This window comes from Elephas maximus, chromosome 17 (assembly GCF_024166365.1).
Source record: "Elephas maximus indicus isolate mEleMax1 chromosome 17, mEleMax1 primary haplotype, whole genome shotgun sequence".
Classification (NCBI taxonomy): domain Eukaryota; kingdom Metazoa; phylum Chordata; class Mammalia; order Proboscidea; family Elephantidae; genus Elephas; species Elephas maximus.
Window position 1 is genome coordinate 86,922,562 of NC_064835.1, and position 18,805 is coordinate 86,941,366.

General features: G+C 45.5%; 1 protein-coding gene across 9 annotated transcripts in view; it reads left to right on the forward strand.

Annotated features, from left to right (window-relative positions):
- Positions 1-18,805, forward strand: part of CRACDL (CRACD like) — a 180,316-nt gene that overhangs the window by 126,328 nt on the left and 35,183 nt on the right. For all 9 annotated transcript variants that reach the window (XM_049856555.1, XM_049856552.1, XM_049856549.1 and 6 more), the window contains 3 exons: positions 2,655-2,790; positions 3,111-3,275; positions 13,471-13,683. In XM_049856555.1, coding sequence (XP_049712512.1) covers positions 2,655-2,790; positions 3,111-3,275; positions 13,471-13,683 — 514 coding nt within the window. The remainder of the gene's footprint in view (positions 1-2,654; positions 2,791-3,110; positions 3,276-13,470; positions 13,684-18,805) is intronic.

Consider the following 18,805-nt stretch of genomic DNA (forward strand, 5'->3'; position numbering starts at 1 on the left):
AGTCTTGGTCTTCCTTCTGTCAGTTCACCTTCAAAATGATGACCTGGTACCCCAGCAGCTTCCATTAGTGACCAATGAGGTTTCTTTGCATTTAATTTTTTCCCCAAATATCATAGTGAATACATAGATTTTCTTTTATTTGACTTGCTTTAGCCCATGGCAGTCTTCATTCATTTTTTATGCCGAAATTATCTTACTTTAGGCAATTGGTAGTCACTTCAGGTTATCTTCTGGGATCTTTTGACGTGATCCCATTTATCTTTGAAAGCTTCCCTGCTCTCTTACGCAATGAGAAATCCCAGGTTTATTTTGCACATTTCCTGCCCAGACCTGGCATCAGCCATTTTTTTGAGGGACCCTGGTTCCTTTTATTGTGAGATGGTTTTTAGAGACTCTATCCTGGCTGCTGGGGCGATGACTGCTATTTGCTTGTCGTCACTTCTGGACCGTTTCCGTGGATATTGCTAGGAAATCGGTTTTATTTTTAAAGAGAAAAGTAGATGATTAACTCACTGATACTTCCAGTTTGTGGCAAAATTTTTACTAAATTGTTTAATTCTTTATTTCAATCTTCTTTTATGCGAGAAGCCTTGGCTTCTAATGTTAGTAACAAGATAATTTATTTTCTTTACCCTACAGTATACTTTTTTTGTTTTTTCCTATACTTACAAAAATTTCGGAACAACATCAGTATTGCTATGACTAAAGTGGTTGAGGACAACTTGGTATCATGGTAATTTTTTGTTCTCAGAATTTATCCCATGCTAGATGCAGAGTCAAAATACCATGTTTTAAAATCACTTGAAATAAGTCTTTTCTCTGTGTGATTATGCCCACAGCCTGACATATAATTAGGTTTATTTCTAGTTTTTTTTATGCTTTTAGGGGGGGTTTTGGCTTCCGGGTTTTTTTTTTTCCTGCTAGCTTTAGAAATTGTTTTATTTCCCCCTTTTTGATCTAATTTTGTCTTTTAATTATGTAAAAACATTTTTATAGTTTCAAAGACAAATTGTACCCTTTGCAGACTGTCCCCCCTTTTGTTCTTTCCTCCCCCCGAAAGGAAACCATGTTTGTTGGTTTTTTTCAGTTTATCCTTCTATCATTTGAGTTTTTTAAATCTAAGCAAACACACACATCTATTTATATAAGTCCATACCTGTGTTCACACTCCCCTTTCTCACACAGAGCTAGCAGAGTGTAAACACTGTCTGCACTGTCTTGTTTTGTTGTGTTTTTACCTTGTTGAACCTGGTCGTGCCCGTGTGTCAGTGTGTAGCCGTGGCGGTCTTCCTCACCCACCAGGTCAGCTGCAGAGACCGCCATTGTATGGGTGTCCCGTAGTTTATTCAGTCAGACCCCTACTGGTGGACATTTGGGTTGTTCCCAGTCTTCTGCTTGTATAAATATTGCTGTTGTGAATGGCCCTGTGTGTATGGCATTCATGCTGTCTCAACGACCGGTTATGCCCAGGCTGGAGGTGTTGGGGCAGAGTTCGTATTCCCAAAGGGTGTGGACGTGGTCTGTCCACTGTGGGAGGGAGATCCAGGTGTGTGTATATCTTTATGTTAAGATCATGGCGGGAAGCGCCTGGGTCCTTTACTGCGCTTGATCCCTTCCTGGAAGTGTGAGGATCCACCCTTCAGGGATCCGTAGGTTTCCCAAGTGCAGACTTACTATTGTGGGCCAGAAAGAAGCTGAATGAAAAGAAAGCCCCATTAACCAAAGCAATTCGATCTGCAGTGGGCAGGGCCACGACTAAGAGCCTGTCTGCCCCCAGGGGACAGGATGCCTGGTAGGGTAGGCCCAGCGCAAGATGCCCAGTTGTGCAGAGATGGGCTTTCATTCCTTCACCATCGGCTCCATCATCTCCTTCCACCTATTGTTCAGCCACCATCCCTGCTGGGAAAACCTGACAGCTCCTTCCCACATCCTCTTATGACAGGTTGTGAATTCTCTGTGAGTCAGTTCCAAATCAGAGCCTTGAACTCAGTGCTGTAGAGGGGGCTGGGATGGTGATAAAAGAAGGGTCCCTGTCTAGCTCCAGGACCTTGGCCCAGAGGTCGGGTGGCACAGTTCATGTAAGGTCACCACTGAATAATAAGAAGAGGGCATGGCTTTGCAGACGTGAAATCCTCATTTCAAACACAGCCTGGCTGTGTGTTTTGGAGGGCCTTGTGGGGATCCGTCCATCAGGCAGGCCCTCAGCCTTCTGTGCAGACACGGCCTCCAGCCTACAGAGGGTCTGTTTGTTTGCCCACAAGAAATGACTTCACTTTTTCCAGGCATTCATGACAGACTTGCACAGAACCCAGGTGGCCAGGCTGAGGCTGCCTGCCAGCCCTTCCTGTCTGCATCCTGCTGTCTTGGCGCCCACGCCTCGTCATACCTTGGTTTGTCCGTTAGTGAAAAGAATCCACCCAACTTGCAGATCTGTCAGGAAAATGCCTGTCTCTACAGGGCTCCTAAGAGTTGGTTGTTGTATTTGACAGTGTGCAGATAAATGGAAGTCAGGGACAATTAAAAAATAAATGCAGCAAAGGCTTGTTGTAAGGACGTGCCATTAACTCACATGCCCTTTTGCGTTCATCCTGGGCACCCCAGGGGTCAGTAGAGCTGCAGATGGGCAGAGTCTCACAGTGCCTCTTTTCTCCTAGGGAGTCGAGGGGCACACTGGGCAGCCGGGCCCTCTCACACGACAGTATTTTCTTCCCTGAGTCAGGACAGGACCCTGCTCGGCCTGTGCGGGTGTTTTCCCAAGAAAATGTGTGTGATCGGATCAAAGCTCTTCAGGTAACGCTTTTTACATGGCAGGGTCACTTGGTAATTATGGCAAAGATGTTTTTAAATTGTTTCTGCTCGTTTTATTTGATCTATCGCATGCACGTCACACAGCAGAAGATACACCAAGTTAGTTACGACTGGGTCTTGATTCATGCTAAGTTAGAGCCATTCATTTTCAAGATGGCTTCAGGAGAGCTGGTGGCTCTTTCAGTTCAGTCCTCTGCACCAGGCACGGATGCCAAAAATATTTCCTGAATGAGTACATAGGAGGGTTTGTTGAGAAACATCGCTGATGAAGTAAAGAGCAAACGTTCTTTCTTCCAATCTAGTTAAAAATACAATGTAATGTGAAGATGGGGCCACCACCTCCCCTTGGGGGACTTCCTGTCAAGCGTGGAGATGATGCCGGCATGAGCTCTGAGGACGATGGGCTGCCCAGGAGCCCCCCAGAGATGTCCCTGCTGCACGATGTTGGCCCTGGCACAACCATAAAGGCAAGTGCACCTCCTTGTGTCTCCATCCTTGCCTGCTGTGGAGGGCATCTGAGGAACAGTGGTTGTCCCTGTGTGCCTTCTGAAGATCTCTATGGTAGTTGTGGCCATCTCAGTACGGGCCAACAGATGTTCCCGGCCAAGTCACTGGAACCCGCAGTTGGTCTTTGGGCTGTATATTTGTTGTCATTCTTGGAGCAGAAATTCAGGTCTTGTTAAGAGATGTGGTTTTGATAACATTTGTCCTGATAGTTATCAGTCTGATACAATCAACCCTATACCTCGTAATTCCTGTCTAAGCAGATGACCAGACCAGTCACCCCATTTAAAAGAAGTGAAACACCTTTGTGTCTGTTTTCTGTTATCATAGCATTTGTCCAGAGGGAGAAGGGAGTAGTAAGTGTATATAGGACTTAATCTTGATTCCCATTTCTCTGAGCCTATGACTGTGAGAACCCGTTGGGTTAGGGGCAGAAATGCGAGGTGTGGTGCTGGTAAACACAGCAGCAGACAAAGTTTGACAAGCAGGGCAAATGTTTATGACCTCAACAGCAGGCAGAACTGGCCTTGAATACCACCTTCCCCCATTGAATCAGCAAGGGGGAGGCTGAGGAGCCAGAGCTCATTCTCACACACAAACAATGTAGCTCATGATGCCGCCATTTTAAACCTACACAATGTAGTTGTACATAAAACACCAAAACCAGCTGCCGTCAAGTTGATTCCAACTCATAGCAACCCTGTAGGACAGAGTAGAGCTGCCCCATTGGGTTTCCAAGAGGTGGCTGGTGGATTCGAACTGCTGACCTTTTGGTTAACAGCCTGAGCTCTTAACCACTGCGCCACCAAGTCTCCTAAGTGGTAATGTATGTTATTATTTCTCCCTTGTAGACAAGCCTATAGGGCGGATAGAAGTTGAAGTTATCCATGTTACACTTGAAAAAGAGTGAAAGGCCAGAGTCCTGTTTTTATAACCTCGGGCCTGCCTGTGTGCATCCCGAGAGCCTGGCCACTTTTGCCCTGCTGAAGGGACTGTCCCTAATGCAGTTGTGGGGCCTTCATTAGTGATCACTGGTGTCTTAGCTTCCTAGGGCTCCCAAACAGGACACCACTTTGTGGGTGACTTAAAGAACAGAAATTTAGTTTCTCACGGTTTTGGAGTTGAGGAGTTTAAGTTCAGGGAATCAGCCGAGTCGATTCCTTCTGAGGGCCCTGAGAGAGGAACGGCCCTGTGCCTCTTTCCCAGCTTCTCTTAGCTGCCGGCAATCCTTGGCGTTCTTTGCTTCTGGATTGATCCTGTCCCGGTGTCTTCGCTGTGTGTGTGACCCTGTTTCTCTGTGTGTCCTCTCTGTCCAGTCATATAGGAGTAGGATCCATACTGCTCCAGTATGACATCGTGAACAGGTAACACCTACAAAGGAAACCCCTGTTTCCCCACATACAGGGGTTAGGACTTCAGCACAGCTTTTTTGAGGGGAAACAGTACAATCGACAACAACTGTCTTGCACCTGAGCTGATTTGAATTACATTCAGAAGCTACTTAAATTTGGACGTTCGGAAGACCCCTTGCCCCCACAATGGCAGGGGAAGGAACACTCACGCAATTTGTGTGCATTTGTGGGTTTTCAGAGCACCGCTGATGTCAAAGCACGCGGAAGGGTGTGGTCTGGTTGAGTTTAAACAAGCTCCGGCTTCAGGGGATTCACACAGGGCTGGTGAGAGAGCAGTTCTGCTGGTTCTGCTGCAGAGGAGGCCTGTCCCTGGGGCCCCAGGAGTGTGGGCCTTTGGGTGTGCTCACTGTCCTCAGGGAGGAAGGAGAGAGGACAAGGGTGGTAGTCTTAGTTATCTAGGGCAGCTGTAACAAAGACCACAGTGGATGGCTTTAACAAAGAGAAATTTATTCCCTCGCAGTCTAGTAGGTTATAAGTCCTAGACGTCAGCTCCAGGGGAAGGCTTTCTCTCTGTTGGCTCTGGAGGAAGGTCTTATCATCAGTCTTCCCCTGGTCGAAGAGCTTCTCAGGTGCGGGGAACCCAGATCCAAAGGACGGGCTCTGCTCCTGGTGCTTCTTTCCTGGTGGTATGAGTTCCCCAACTCTCTGCTTGCTTCCCTTTCCTTTTATCTCTTGAGAGATAAAAGGTGGTGCAGGCCACACTCCAGGGAACTCCCTTTTGGACCAGGGAGGTGACCTGAATAATCCTTTTAACCACAAGCAGAGATTATGATTTATAACACATAGGAAGATCACAAAATGGAGGACAGTTACACATGGCCTAACCAAGTTGACACATATTTTTTGGGGGACACAATTCAATCCATTACAGGGGGTTTAACTCCCTCCCTGGAGTACGAGCCGATCATGTGCCCTTTAGAACCTGAAGCCCTTAAATTCTGGAGGGGAAAGTGGTTAGGCTTGTGACTTCCCTCACGTTCCCTTGTGAACATGAAGGACACAGTTTTTGTCCCCACCCTCTGTGTGTGCAGCTTCAGTGCTGCAACCTTGGGACCAGATGAGAATATGTACATTTTGAGCCATGCGGTGGGCCGATGGATGGCTGTCCGGAGCCACCTCATTGCCCCTTGTTGACTGATGGCCCTCATTCCATCCCACATGAGCATCTTAGTTCTCTGAGTTTAGCTGGGACAGGCGGTGAAGAAGGGCAACAGGTAATTCCTAAACCCATTCATTAAGGGGTGAGCCCACCTCCAAACCTGCAAAACAACGAGATGCACAGAGTCCAACATTAGCTGAGCAGGAGCCCCTCACATGAGGCCAGTGCGACCATGTCTTTCTCAACATCCCTCTGGTGGTAGATACATTATGAAAAATGTTCTGAGATTTTATCAGTTGTTGGGTTAATATGCACAACACACAAGGTTCAAAAAAAAAAAAAAAACTGATGCCGTTGAATCAATTCCAACTCCGAGCAACCCTTTAGGACAGAGTAGAACTGCCCCATGGCATTTCTAAGGTGCAGGTGGTAGATTTGAACTGCCAACCTTTTGGTTAGCAGCTAACCTCTTAACCACTACACCACCAGGGCTCCGCAAGCTTCATTAAAAAAAAAAAAAAAAAACATTGCCATCAAGTGGATTCCGACTCATAATGACAAAATTTGGGCCTTTAAGACTTAAAAAAAAAGGCCATCTTTATCATGATTTCAAAGACACAATAACCACATTACTACCCCAAAAGCTTTTTGTGCACAATTAGCTGATTGTGAGGGAGAAACAATGCACCCTTTAAAATGTGCTTATATAACCTGTAGTATTTGAGATAATGGCGCCTTTAATCCCCAAAGGATGGGATTGTGGGCTATTATTTTCTTCCTATTTTGACACCTTACACAGACCCACATGTTTGGCAGAGAAACATTTTGAAGATTCTTGTCAAGAAAAGTCTTCAGTAGCAAGTATTTGATGATGCTGCCTGATGAAATAGGTTTTCAGGACACATGACGTTGTTACTTTTTCATCTATTTTTTAAATTTCAATACCATGGGAGGTAGCAACAACAGATGAAATTTTATCCGGTGATTTTTAAGGTAAATTTATGTGTCACACTGGTCCCGTTTTCGGTTTCCTGCCATTAAGCAGGAAATGCTGGTTGGAGGGTGCTGAACTGGTAAGTCTTCTGCTCCAGGCGATGAGGGAAGGTGATGTAGTGGAAAGAACATGGACTTTGGCAGCAAATGGACACAGCCTACCTCTCTAGTAAAGAGCGAGGCCTTGAGCAAATTCTACCACCTCTTAGAATCTGTGTCCTCAGAGGACTTTGGAGAGGATTAAATGAGGTCAGGTGGATCGGTGTCTCCCTTTCCCCTGAAAGGAACGGCCAGCACGAGCCCAGGTCCAGCATACTTCTCTTCACCAGTCGCACCATCACTGCCTCATGTCTGCTGATAATTTCCTCATCTGCTTCTTACTGGGTGGGCTCTTCTGTTTTGAGGAGAAACATTATAAGGCCGTTGTCACCCAGAGTCACCACAGAAAAAGTCTCTGAAACCCAAGTTGTTTCCTCATGGCCCTTTGAGCCAAGTTCCCCCTACAAAGGGCCACATGATAAACTTTTACATCTTCTGCTTCTAGAATCTTCTAGAAGTATCTAGATTTCAAGACAAACTGGGTGACTAGGAGTAAGCAGTGCAAATATCAGTGTTCTAGGTGCTGCTGGCCCACTGATGGAAATACCAGCAGTTTCTCTCCTCTTTCATTCTTCTCGCATTTCTCCCACGGCCCCGGCCTCCACGTAGTTACTTCACTGATCACGGACAGAACTCATGATTCTCCTCAGTCATGAAGGTCTTGGTCTTTCCAACTCACAGCGACCCTGTAGAACAACACAGAACTGCTCCATAGGGATTCCAAGGCTCTAATCTTTACAGAAGCAGAGTGCCATATCTTTCTCCCACAGAGCAGCTGGTGGGTTTGAACTGCTGACCTTTCAGTTAGCAGCCAAGTGCTTAACCACTGCACCCCCAGGGCTCCTTTTGGTCTTTCCAGGCCCCAGGAACTCTCAGAATGACAGTAGAGATAGAGAAGTTAGAGTCTGTGATGAGAGAAGTTAAGTTCTATTTCCTAGATCATCTATAGCAGGCACTTTGCACAAGTGACAGATGGTTGCCATGAGTCTCAGGAAGTTGCGCTTGCCAAGGTCACTGAGATTGTGGCCAGAGTGGGCCTGAGCCCAGGACTATACGCTCATTCCACCGCAGCCTTCGCGCCCTCACTGCTCTCAAAGAGAGGCAGTGCAAAGGCAGGGCAGAGGAGGAATGGAGGCGGTTCTCCTTTGGGACCTTCGGGGCGTGGAGCTTATACAGAGGAGTAGCTAAAGTACCAGGGCTGTCACAGGCAGCACACTCTTCCTCATTCATGGGGTCACTGCATTTGCAAAGCAGCTGATCTCGTCTGTTGTGTTGAGTCCCAGACCCACCCATTGCCGTTGAGTCCATTCCAACTGATAGTGACCCAATAGGACTGAGTAGAACTGCCCCATAGGATTTCCAAGGAGTGGCTGGTGGAGTCCAACTGCCGACCTTTTGGTGAGCAGCCAAGTGCTTAACTACTGCGCCACCAGAGTGAAAGAAAAGTCCTGCAAAGACATTTATGAGCATGAAGTCAAGGAGTTGAGCTGGGACAGGCAGTGAGAAGAACAGGTAACCTCTAACCCTGTTTATTAAGGAGAGCCTGACTCCAAAACAAGTGTTTATACTTTGTTCCAAGGGAAAGAATTAAAGATTCTGTGTGATTTTGGAAGGGACATATCCTGTTTGTGACCCTTAAGGAGAATTATCTGAGAAAGGTATCCCTTGCCAATCTAAGGTTACTTCCTGAGTCCTTAGCTACAACTAAACCCGTTGCCATCTGGTCGATTCCGACTCATAGCGACCCTACAGGACTGAACAGAACTGCCCCATAGGGTTTCCGAGGCGGTAATCTTTACGGAAGCAGACTGCCACATCTTCCTCCCATGGAGCGGCTGGTGGATTCGAACTTTTCAGTTGGCAGTTGAGACCTTTAACCACTGTGCCACCAGGTCTCCTTTTAGCTACAGCCCTGAAGGCCAAAGCCACAGGAAGAGACACAGTCATGGCCACTAGTCCTGTGGTTTATTTTAAAAGTAATTTTTTAGGCTTTATCCCTGTAAGTACCTGAGTAGCTAAACCAGAGGACCAAAATAAAATAGATGATGTTTACTTATGACTGTTTCTCACTCATTTTAGTCATTGTCTCCAGTCAGTTCACAGGGATACCTGTTGTACTCCATGGGGGCCTTGATGTTAACATGGAGCCCTGGCATAGTGGTGTTTAAGAGCTCAGCTGCTAACCAAAATGTCAGCAGTTTGAATCTACCAGCCGCTCCTTGGAAACCCTATGGGGCAGTTCTACTCTGTCCCATAGGGTCGCTATGAATCGAAATCGACTTGACGGCAATGGTGTTTTTTTTTTTTTTTTTTAACATTAACATGGAAAATAAGTTCCTCTCTGAGCTAGTTCCCTTACGGGGACCAGTCCCTATGCCAGAACCTGTCCTTAATAGTGGCATCTTTCTGACTTTCTCTCTCTTTTAGCAAAGATTATTGAGCATCTGTTCAATATGGGGCTCCAAGCCAGAAAACATAAACCAGTTACCATCAAGTCGATTCCAACTCATAGTGACCCCATCTGTGTCAGAGTAGAAGTGCACTTCATAGGGTTTTCAGTGACTGTGACCTTTTGGAAGCAGATCTCCAGGCCTTTCTAATGTGGTGCCACTGAGTGGGTTGAAACCGCCAACCTTTTGTTAATAGATGAGCACAAGCCATCTGCACCACCCAGGGACTGTCACTGAGCTGTAAACTAGGGACATATTTGTAACTTAACAGATGGTAACGTAAAGCCAGATTTCCCCAAGAGGACTTATGAAGAAGCGGAAACCTTCCAGAATGAACAAAGGAAGCCACAGTGATGGAATGCTGGGTGGTGAGCTTGGCAGTTCCTGTGCCCCAGCCCCTAAAATCACATCTCTGGGCCACCCAGAGACAGGGCCAAGCTTGACTCTGCCCTTGGAGAAGTCGGACTGGTCTCTTTCATCAGAGAAAGCAGCCCATATCTAAAAAGGCCTTGTGCCAGCTGATACCAGGAGGGTGAAGGCAAAGTCATCCTGCTAAGGCTGCCTACAACAGGTCCTCTGCTTGTTATGGGAAATATGTGACCGGTTTTCAGGGGTTGGGCACGAAGGGTTGATTTTATGTGTCGACTTGGCTGGGTTTTGGTGCTCAGTGGTTTGGTCAAACGCTAGTCTAGCTATTGTTGTGAAGATACTTCATGGGTGTGATTAACATCACAGTCAGTTGAAGTTGTTAAGAAGAGGAGATTATGCCTGACAGTGTGGGTGGGCCTTATCCGATCAGTGGAAGGCCTTAAGAGCAGAAATACTTGAGGTTTATGAAGAAGAAGGAATTCTGCCTTGAGACTGTAACGTAGAAATCCTGCCCGAGTGTCTAGCCTGCTACCTACAGTACAAAGTTTGGACTTGCTAGCCCACCCAATTGCATGAGCCAATTCCTTAAAATAAATCTCTCTACTGATTCAATGGCAACTAACAACAACATATATATAGACATACATATATACACACATATGTATGTATGTGTATAAATATACATATATACATTCATGTGTTTTGTTGTCGTTGTTGCTAGGTGCCGACTCATAGCAACCCCATGTAAGAAATGAAACACTGTCCAGTCCCACACCATCCTTACAGTTGTTGCCATGTTTGAGCCTACTGTTGCAGCTACTATGTCAGTCCATCTCGTTAAGGGTCTTCCTCTTTTTAGCTGGCCCTCTATTTTACCAAGCATGATGTCCTTCTCCAGGGACTGATCCCTCCTGATAACATATCAAAAATGAATAAGGCCAAATCTCACCATCCTCACTTCGAAGGAGCATTCTGGCTGTACTTCTTCCAAGACAGATTTGTTCATTTTTCTGGCAGTCCCTGGTATATTCAGTATTCTTCACTAACACTATAATTCAAAGGCACCAACTCTTCTTCGCTCTTCCTTATTCATTGTCCAGCTTTTGCATGCATATAAGGTGATTGAAAATACCATGGCTTGAATCAGGTGCACCTTAGTCTTCAAGGTGACATCTTTGCTTTTCAACACTTTAAAGAGATATTTTGCCACAGATTTCCCTAATGCAATAGCATCATTTGATTTCTTGACTGCTGCTTCCATGGGTATTGATTATGGATCCAAGTAAATTGAAATTCTTGACAATTTCAATCTTTTCACCATTTATCATAATGTTGCTTATAAGTCCAGTTGTGGGAATTTTTGTCTCCTTTATGTTGAAGAGTAATCCATACTGAAGGCTGTGGTCTGATCTTCATCAGTAAGTGCTTCAAGTCCTCCTCACTTTCAACAAGCAAGCTTGTGTTATATGCATATTACAGGTTGTTTATGAGCCTTCCTCCAATTCTGACGCCACGTTCTTCATATAGTCCAGCTTCTCAGATTGTTTGCCAGCATACAGATTGAATAAGTATGGTGAAAGTTTACAACCCTGACACACACTTTCCTAATTTTAAACCATGCAATACCCACTTGTTCTGTTTGAAAGACTGCCCCTGGTCTATGTACAGGTTCTGTGTGAACACAATTAAATGTTCCGGAATTCCCATTCTTTGCAGTGTTATCCATAATTTGTTATGATCCACACAGTCAAATGCCTTTGCATAGTCAATAAAACACAAGTAAGCATCTTCCTGGCATTCTCTGCTTTCAAGCCAGGATCCGTCTGACATCAGCAATGATATCCCTTGTACCACACTCTCTTCTAAATCTAGCCTGAATTTCTGGCAGTTCCCTGCCAGTGTGCTGCTTTAACTGTTACTTAATTGTCTTCAGTAAAATTTTGCTTGTGTGTGATATTAATGATTTTTTAAATAATTTCTGGGTTCTCTTGAATCACCTTTCTGTGGAATGGGCACAAGTACGGAGCCCTTACAGTTGGTTGGCCAGGTAGCTCTCTTCCAAGTTTTTTGGCATAGACGAGTGAGTGAGCACTTCCAGCGTTGCATCTGTTTGTTGAAACATCTGGGTTGGTATTCTGTCAGTTCCTGGAGCTGTGTTTTTTCCAATGCCTTCAAGTGCAGCTCGGGCTTCATCCTTCAATACCTCCTGAAATGGTTGAACTTCGACCAGTTCTTTTTGGTAGAGTGACTGTGTGTATTCATTCCATCTTCTTACAATGCTTCCTGCATTGTTCAGTGTTTTCCACAGAATCCTTCAGTGTTGCAGCTCAAGGCTTGAATTTTTTCTTCAGTTCTTTCAGCTTGAAAAATGCCAAGTATGTTCTTCCCTTTTGGTTTTCTAGCTCCAGGTCTTTGCACATTTTATTATAATACTTTGTCGTCTTGAGCCACTCTTTAAATCTTCTGTTCAGCTCTTTTACTTCATCATTTATTCCATTTGCTTTAGCTGCTCTACATTCAAGAGCAAGTTTCGTAGTCTCTTCTAACATCCATTTTGGTCTTTTTTTTTCTTTCTTGTCTTTTTAATGACCTTTTTTTTTCTTCATGTATGATGTCCTTGATGTCATTCCACAACTCATCTAGTCTTCGGTTATTAATGTTCAATGCATCAAATCTGTTCTTGAGGTGGTCTCTAAATTCAGCTGGGATATACTCAGAGTTATACTTTGGCCCTCGTGGAGTTGTTTTAATTTTCTGCAGCCTCAACTTAATCTTGGATATGAACAATTGATGGTCTGTTCTGCAGTCAGCCCCTGGCCTTGTACTGACTGATGATATTGAGCTTTTCTATTGTCTCTTTCCACAGATGTAGTCCGTTTGATTCCTGTGCATAATATCTGGTGAGGTCTACGTGTATAGTAGCCGTTTGTGTTGTTGAAAAAAAGGTATTTCGAGTGAATACATCATTGGTCTTGCAGTATTCTGTCATGTTATCTCTCATGTCATTTCTATCATCAAGGCCATATTTCCCAACTAATGATCCTTCATCTTTGTTTCAAACTTTCTCATTCCAATTACCAGTAATTATCAATGCATCCTGATTGCACGTTTGATCAATTTCCGACTGCAGAAGTTGATAAAAAAATCTTCCATTTCTTTAACTTTGGCGTTAGTGGTTGGTGCATAAATCCACATATACCTGCATATATATGTAAACCTTTTGAGGTAGAGTTGATTCCGACTCATTGGTAACCCCAAGCATGTCAGTAGAACTGTACCGCTTAGGGTTTTCAGTGGTTGATTTTTTGGAAGTAGATCTCCAAGCCTTTCTTCCAAGGTGCCTCATGGTGGACCCGAACCTCCAGCCTTTTGGTTACCAGCCAAGTGCTTAGCCATTTGCCTCATGCTGGGAGGTCATACATATGTATATATCCATCTACATGCATGCATACATACATATATATATATATATCCATCCCCTGGTGGATCTGTTTCTCTGGTGAACGCTAACGGATACATGCCCCGACATTTGAAACTCCCAGCCATGGAACTTTCTAAAGGAGCATCACAACATCCTCCCTGTTGAGAGTCAAATTTAAACTCTTTCCCCACAAGTAAAGCCCAAAGACAGAGCAGGAAGACTAAGCGTAATAAAAGGGGAGAGTTGGTACGTTGGCTGTACCCATTTCACATTGTGATGTTAATGCTTGGTGTGTCTTCTCCTTGTCCCATCAAGGTCTCTTTAGTTTCTTCATCCCGGCCGCTGTCTCCAGACCACACGAGTGACGCCTCGGTCTCCCCCCGGACCTCGGACAGCAGCATCGCGCCCGTGGCTGATTTTGATTACCCCCCAGAGTTCTCCTCCTGCCTGGACAACTCTGCTGCCAAGCACAAGCTCTTGGTTAAGCCCCGCAACCAGCGGTCGAGTAAAATGAGGCGGCTGTCTTCGGTAATCGGGCTTCTTCCTACCCCCTGGGCAGGGCGGCAGGTGTGGCAGCCCACTGCCCTCTGCGGGGTCGCATGCCTTCTCTGCGCACACACCCATGGTTGATGGGACCATGCTGCAGGGGGTTGGATGGTCTTTATCCACATAAATCACGTGTCATTCCCCTGCATCCCACCACATTTGTTCATTCTGCAAATACTTAAGACCCCACCGTGTGCTGCATGGAGCTCTGGTGGTGCAGTGGTTACAAACTAGGATGCTAACCAAAAGGTCAGCAGTTCGAATCTACCAGCCATTCCTTGGAAATCCTATGGGGCAATTCTACTCTGTCTTATAGGGTCTCTTTGAGTCGGAATTGACTCGACGGCAACAGGTTTGGTGTGCTAAGTGCATGTTCCTGCCCATTGCACTCCTCACCATGATCTTTGGGGCCCAGTATGACCTGGCCAGGCCCACCCCTCTGACTTCTTCTTACAATACTCTGACCACTTTGGGTTCCTTTCTGCTTTTCGAGTTCTGCAAGTTGTCTCCTGCTCAGGCCTTGGTATACTTGCTGTATCCTCTGCTTGACTGGCCCCTACTCGGCTTCCAGGTCCCACCTCAGAGGTCCTCTCCCCAGGGAGGCTCACCCTGACCATCCTACTGATAAGTAGCCCCCCACCGTCATGTCACCGTGTTCAATTCCTTTGCTGCCCTCCTTCACACACACAGAAATGACCATTACAGATGTGTGCGTTCACTTGTTTACTGCCAGCCTTCTCAGCGACCTTGTCCAGCTGTACCTCTAGCTCCCAGAGCAACGTGTGTCACAGAGCTGACATTCAGTAATCCCTTGTTGAATGAATGAGTGAATGAATAACGGGAAGACATTAAGCACTAGAGTGGATACTGCTTTGGGCAAGGACCTTGCTTGTGGAATACTTTGGCTTCATGGTACAAATAGGTTAGAGGTCCACAGAGGGTCATTGCCTTCTCCCTGACTGATAGTACCTTCAAGGCCTTTCCCCTGGAGGGAGCGGGGCCAGCTTGGCCACAGAGAATGGCAGTGCTGAGAAAGAGAGGCTCATAGACTAATGTCTTCTTTCTCCTTTCCTCACTTCCCATCTTCCTTTATTCACTCGCAAAATGCTCATTGAGTCAGGCTCTGGGGATGTGGTGGTGAGCAAAGCAGGCACAGACCCATCCTTCAGGTGCCTGCAATCTAGCAAGAGAGACTGACAAATAGCTGCACACAGATGTGCTGACACTGTGGGAAGCTGCCATAAAAAGTCAGGGTGCTATTGGGGAAATTAACAAGAGGCCTTGACTTAGTGGGCTGGAAAGGGGAGAGCCCTGGGAGGAGGCAGAGTTAGCTAGGCATGTGTGAAGGGAAAAGCATTTCAGGCAGAGGGAACAGTATGTACAGAGGCCCGGAGCCAATAAAAAAACCAAACCCGTTGCCATCAAGTCAATTCCGACTCATAGTAACCCTGTAAGACAAAGTAGAACTGTCCCATAGGGTTTCCAAGGAGCAGCTGGTAGATTTGAACTGCCAACTTTCCAGTTAGCACCTGTATTAACCACTGCACCGCCAGGGCTCCCTGGGGCCAATAGACAGGAAATAAAAGAAGAGGTTTCTTTGTAATCCCTTGATTTTTTTTTTTTTTTAATATTGGTCTAAGGCTGAGCTGTCCAATAGCCACTAGCCACATGTGGCTATCTAAATTAATTAATTTTTTTATTTAACTTAATTAAAATTCAAAATTCAGCTCCACAGCCTCACCGACCACATGGTAAGTGCTACTTTTTGACTTGGCTGGTGGCTTCCATAGTGGACAGTCCACTGGACAGCATTGCCCCAAGGTAACTTCCGGCTACTGAAATTCCCAGTGGTTCACTTCTTCCAAATAGAATAACAATAATAAAAGAAAAAAAGGGAGGTTTCTAACCTGAAAGGCAAACAATTTCCATCAGTTCTTGCCGTGATGGCAGGGTGTTGAAGAAGGACCCACCACGAGCTAGGTGCTTTTGCTGGACCCAATGGGTGGGGCAGTTCAGGATTTCAGGGGCTCTCTATAGAAAGGGTTTTCCTGTAGCACGTGGAGTGTGCTGCCTAAACTCACATCAGCAGTGCTGAGCTTTGAGGGGAACTAATTCTGAAGGTGACCTTCAGGCTATGTGCCCTGGTCCAAGGTAGAGACTGGAGTATCTGTGCACATACCTGAGCCCCCAGAGCATTTACAGGGAAAGGCTGGTGCCATGGGGCTTCCCGTGTTCCATCACTCTGGGCAACCCAGTGTCCTAGTGCTGGACTGAGCTGCAGTGCCAGGGATGGAGGCAGCTCACTGCTGGCCCCTGGGTGTCTGCTTTCCCCCGTGGGGATATCTTTAGTCCCTATGCCGTCCCCACGATTGGTTGCAGATCAGACCGTTGTGTTCCGTAGAATTTCCATTGGCTGGCTTTCAGAAGCAGGTCACCAGGTCTTTTTTCCTGGTCTGTCTTAATCTGAAAGTGTGTAACCAGCCACAGCCTGGCCACGATGTGGTGACAGAGGGAAGCATGGCTTGCGCTCCAGATGGAAATGCAGCATCCCCTCTGCCCCAGCAGAACTATTACTCTTGTTCATTACTTTTTTTTTTTAATAATATTTTATTGTGTTTCCGGTGAAGGTTCCCACAGCAGTTTAGGTTCCCATTCAACAATTTCTAACAAATTGGTCAGTGACCTTGGTTACATCCTTCACAATGAGTGAGCATTCTCATCTTTTCCACTCTGGTTGTTCCGTTTCCATTAATCTGGATTCTCTGCCCCCTTGTATTCTCATCTTTGTTTTAAAATAATTGCCGACCGTTTGGTCTCATACCAAACGGTGATTTTTTAAAGGAGCGCAGTACTCACAGATGATGTTATTTATTTTGAGAACCAGTCTGTTATTTAGCTAAAAGGTGACCACAGGGGCAAGTTTCACTTCAAGGTTTAAAGAGTATCTCAGGGCAGTCGTCTCGGGGATTCCTCCAGTCTCAACTGGTTTGGTAAGTCTGGATTTTAAAGAATTTAAGGTTCTGTTCCACATTTTTCTCCCATTCTGTCATCTCTTGTGGCCCTGATCAGAACGGTTGGTGGTAGTAGCTGGGCACCATCTAATTCTTCTGGTCTCAGGGTAGATGAAGTCATAGTTCATGTAGACCATTAGACCTGTAGACTAGTTTCTTCTTTGAGTATTTGGTTTCCTCCTTTCTTTTTCGCTCCAGGTGAGTATAGAGCAGTAGTTGTATATTAGATGGCCACTTGTGAGCTTGTAAGGCCCCAGACACTACTCACCAGACTAGGATGTAGAGCATAACTCTGTGAACTATAGTATGCTGATTGACTGAGCTGTCCCATGAGACTTGGATCCTAGCCTTCAAACCCAGAAAACCAATCCTGTAAGGTGTCTGGTTATGTCTAAGAAGTATCCATAACTGTGCCTCTTATGTGCTTTATTGTGTATATGTAAATGTATGTTCATAACCACATATACATGCATGTACATATGCATGCACCTATATATACTCACATATACATACTTATACAGATACATGTCTACATGTTGTTGTTAGGTGCCGTCGAGTCGATTCCGACTCATAGCGACCCTGTGCACAACAGAACGAAACACTGCCCGGTCCTGCGCCATCCTTACAATCGTTGTTATGCTTGAGCTCATTGTTGCAGCCGCTGTGTCAATCCACGTCATTGAGGGTCTTCCTCTTTTCGACTGACCCTGTACTCTGCCAAGCATGATGTCCTTCTCCAGGGGCTGAGTCCTCCTGACAACATGTCCAAAGTATGTAAGATGCAGTCTCACCATCCTTGCTTCTAAAGAGCATTCTGGTTGTACTTCTTCCAAGACAGATTTGTTCGTTCTTTTGGCAGTCCATAGTATATTCAATACTATTCGCCAACACCACAATTCAAAGGCATCAATTTTTCTTCAGTCTTCCTTATTCATTGTCCAGCTTTCACATGCATATGATGTGATTGCAAATACCATGGCTTGGGTCAGGTGCACCTTAGTCTTCAGGGTGACATCTTTGCTCTTCAACACTTTAAAGAGGTCCTTTGCAGCAGATTTACCCAATGCAACGTGTCTTTTGATTTCTTGACTGCTGCTTCCATGCCTGTTGATTATGGGTCCAAGTAAAATGTAATCCTTGACAACTTCAATCTTTTCTCTGTTTATCATGTTGTTGCTTACTGGTCCAGTTGTGAGGATTTTTGTTTTCTTTATGTTGAAGTGCAATCCATACTGAAGGCTGTGGCCTTTGATCTTCATTAGTAAGTGCTTCAAGTCCTCTTCACTTTCAGCAAGCAAGGTTGTGTCATCTGCATAACGCAGGTTTTTAGTGAGTCTTCCTCCAGTCCTGATGCCTCATTCTTCTTCACACAGTGCAGCTTCTCGGATTATTGCTCAGTATACAAATTAAATAGGTATGGTGAAAGAATACAACCCTGACCCACACCTTTCCTGACTTTAAACCAATTGGTATCCCCTTGTTCTGTCCGAACAACTGCCTCTTGATCTATGTAAAGGCTCCTCATGAGCACAATTAAGTGTTCTGGAATACCCACACATATATTTTTTGGTTGTTGTTAATGTTGTTGAAAAGCTACATGCCATAGCAGTTACCAAAAGGCCCTTCTCTCTTGCGTACATCTTAGTGACATCACTCACCTTCGCCAGGCTGTACGTCTCTTCCCTCACTTTTGAACTTGACTTAGCTCTTCCAGTTTTCTAGAATAACTGAAAGTCTGGTTTAGTCAGTCTGGGTAAACACAGTTGTTCCTTGATTTAAGGCCTGTCAGTTACATGTCTTTCCCTTCCCTTCGTGGAAGGGATATTGTTCTTGTTGGCTACTCATGGCTACCCCATGCTCAGCAGAACGCAACACTGCCTGGTCCTACGCCATCCTCGCGATTGGTTGCAGGTCAGACTGCTGTGTTCCCTAGAATTTCCATTGGCTGGCTTTCGGAAGTAGATCACCAGGTCTTTTTTCCTAGTCCGTCTTAATCTGGAAGTTCTGCTAAAATCTGTTCAACATCATAGCAACACGCTAACCTCCACGGACAGATGGGTGGCGGCTGTGCGTGAGGTACGTTGGCGGGAAGG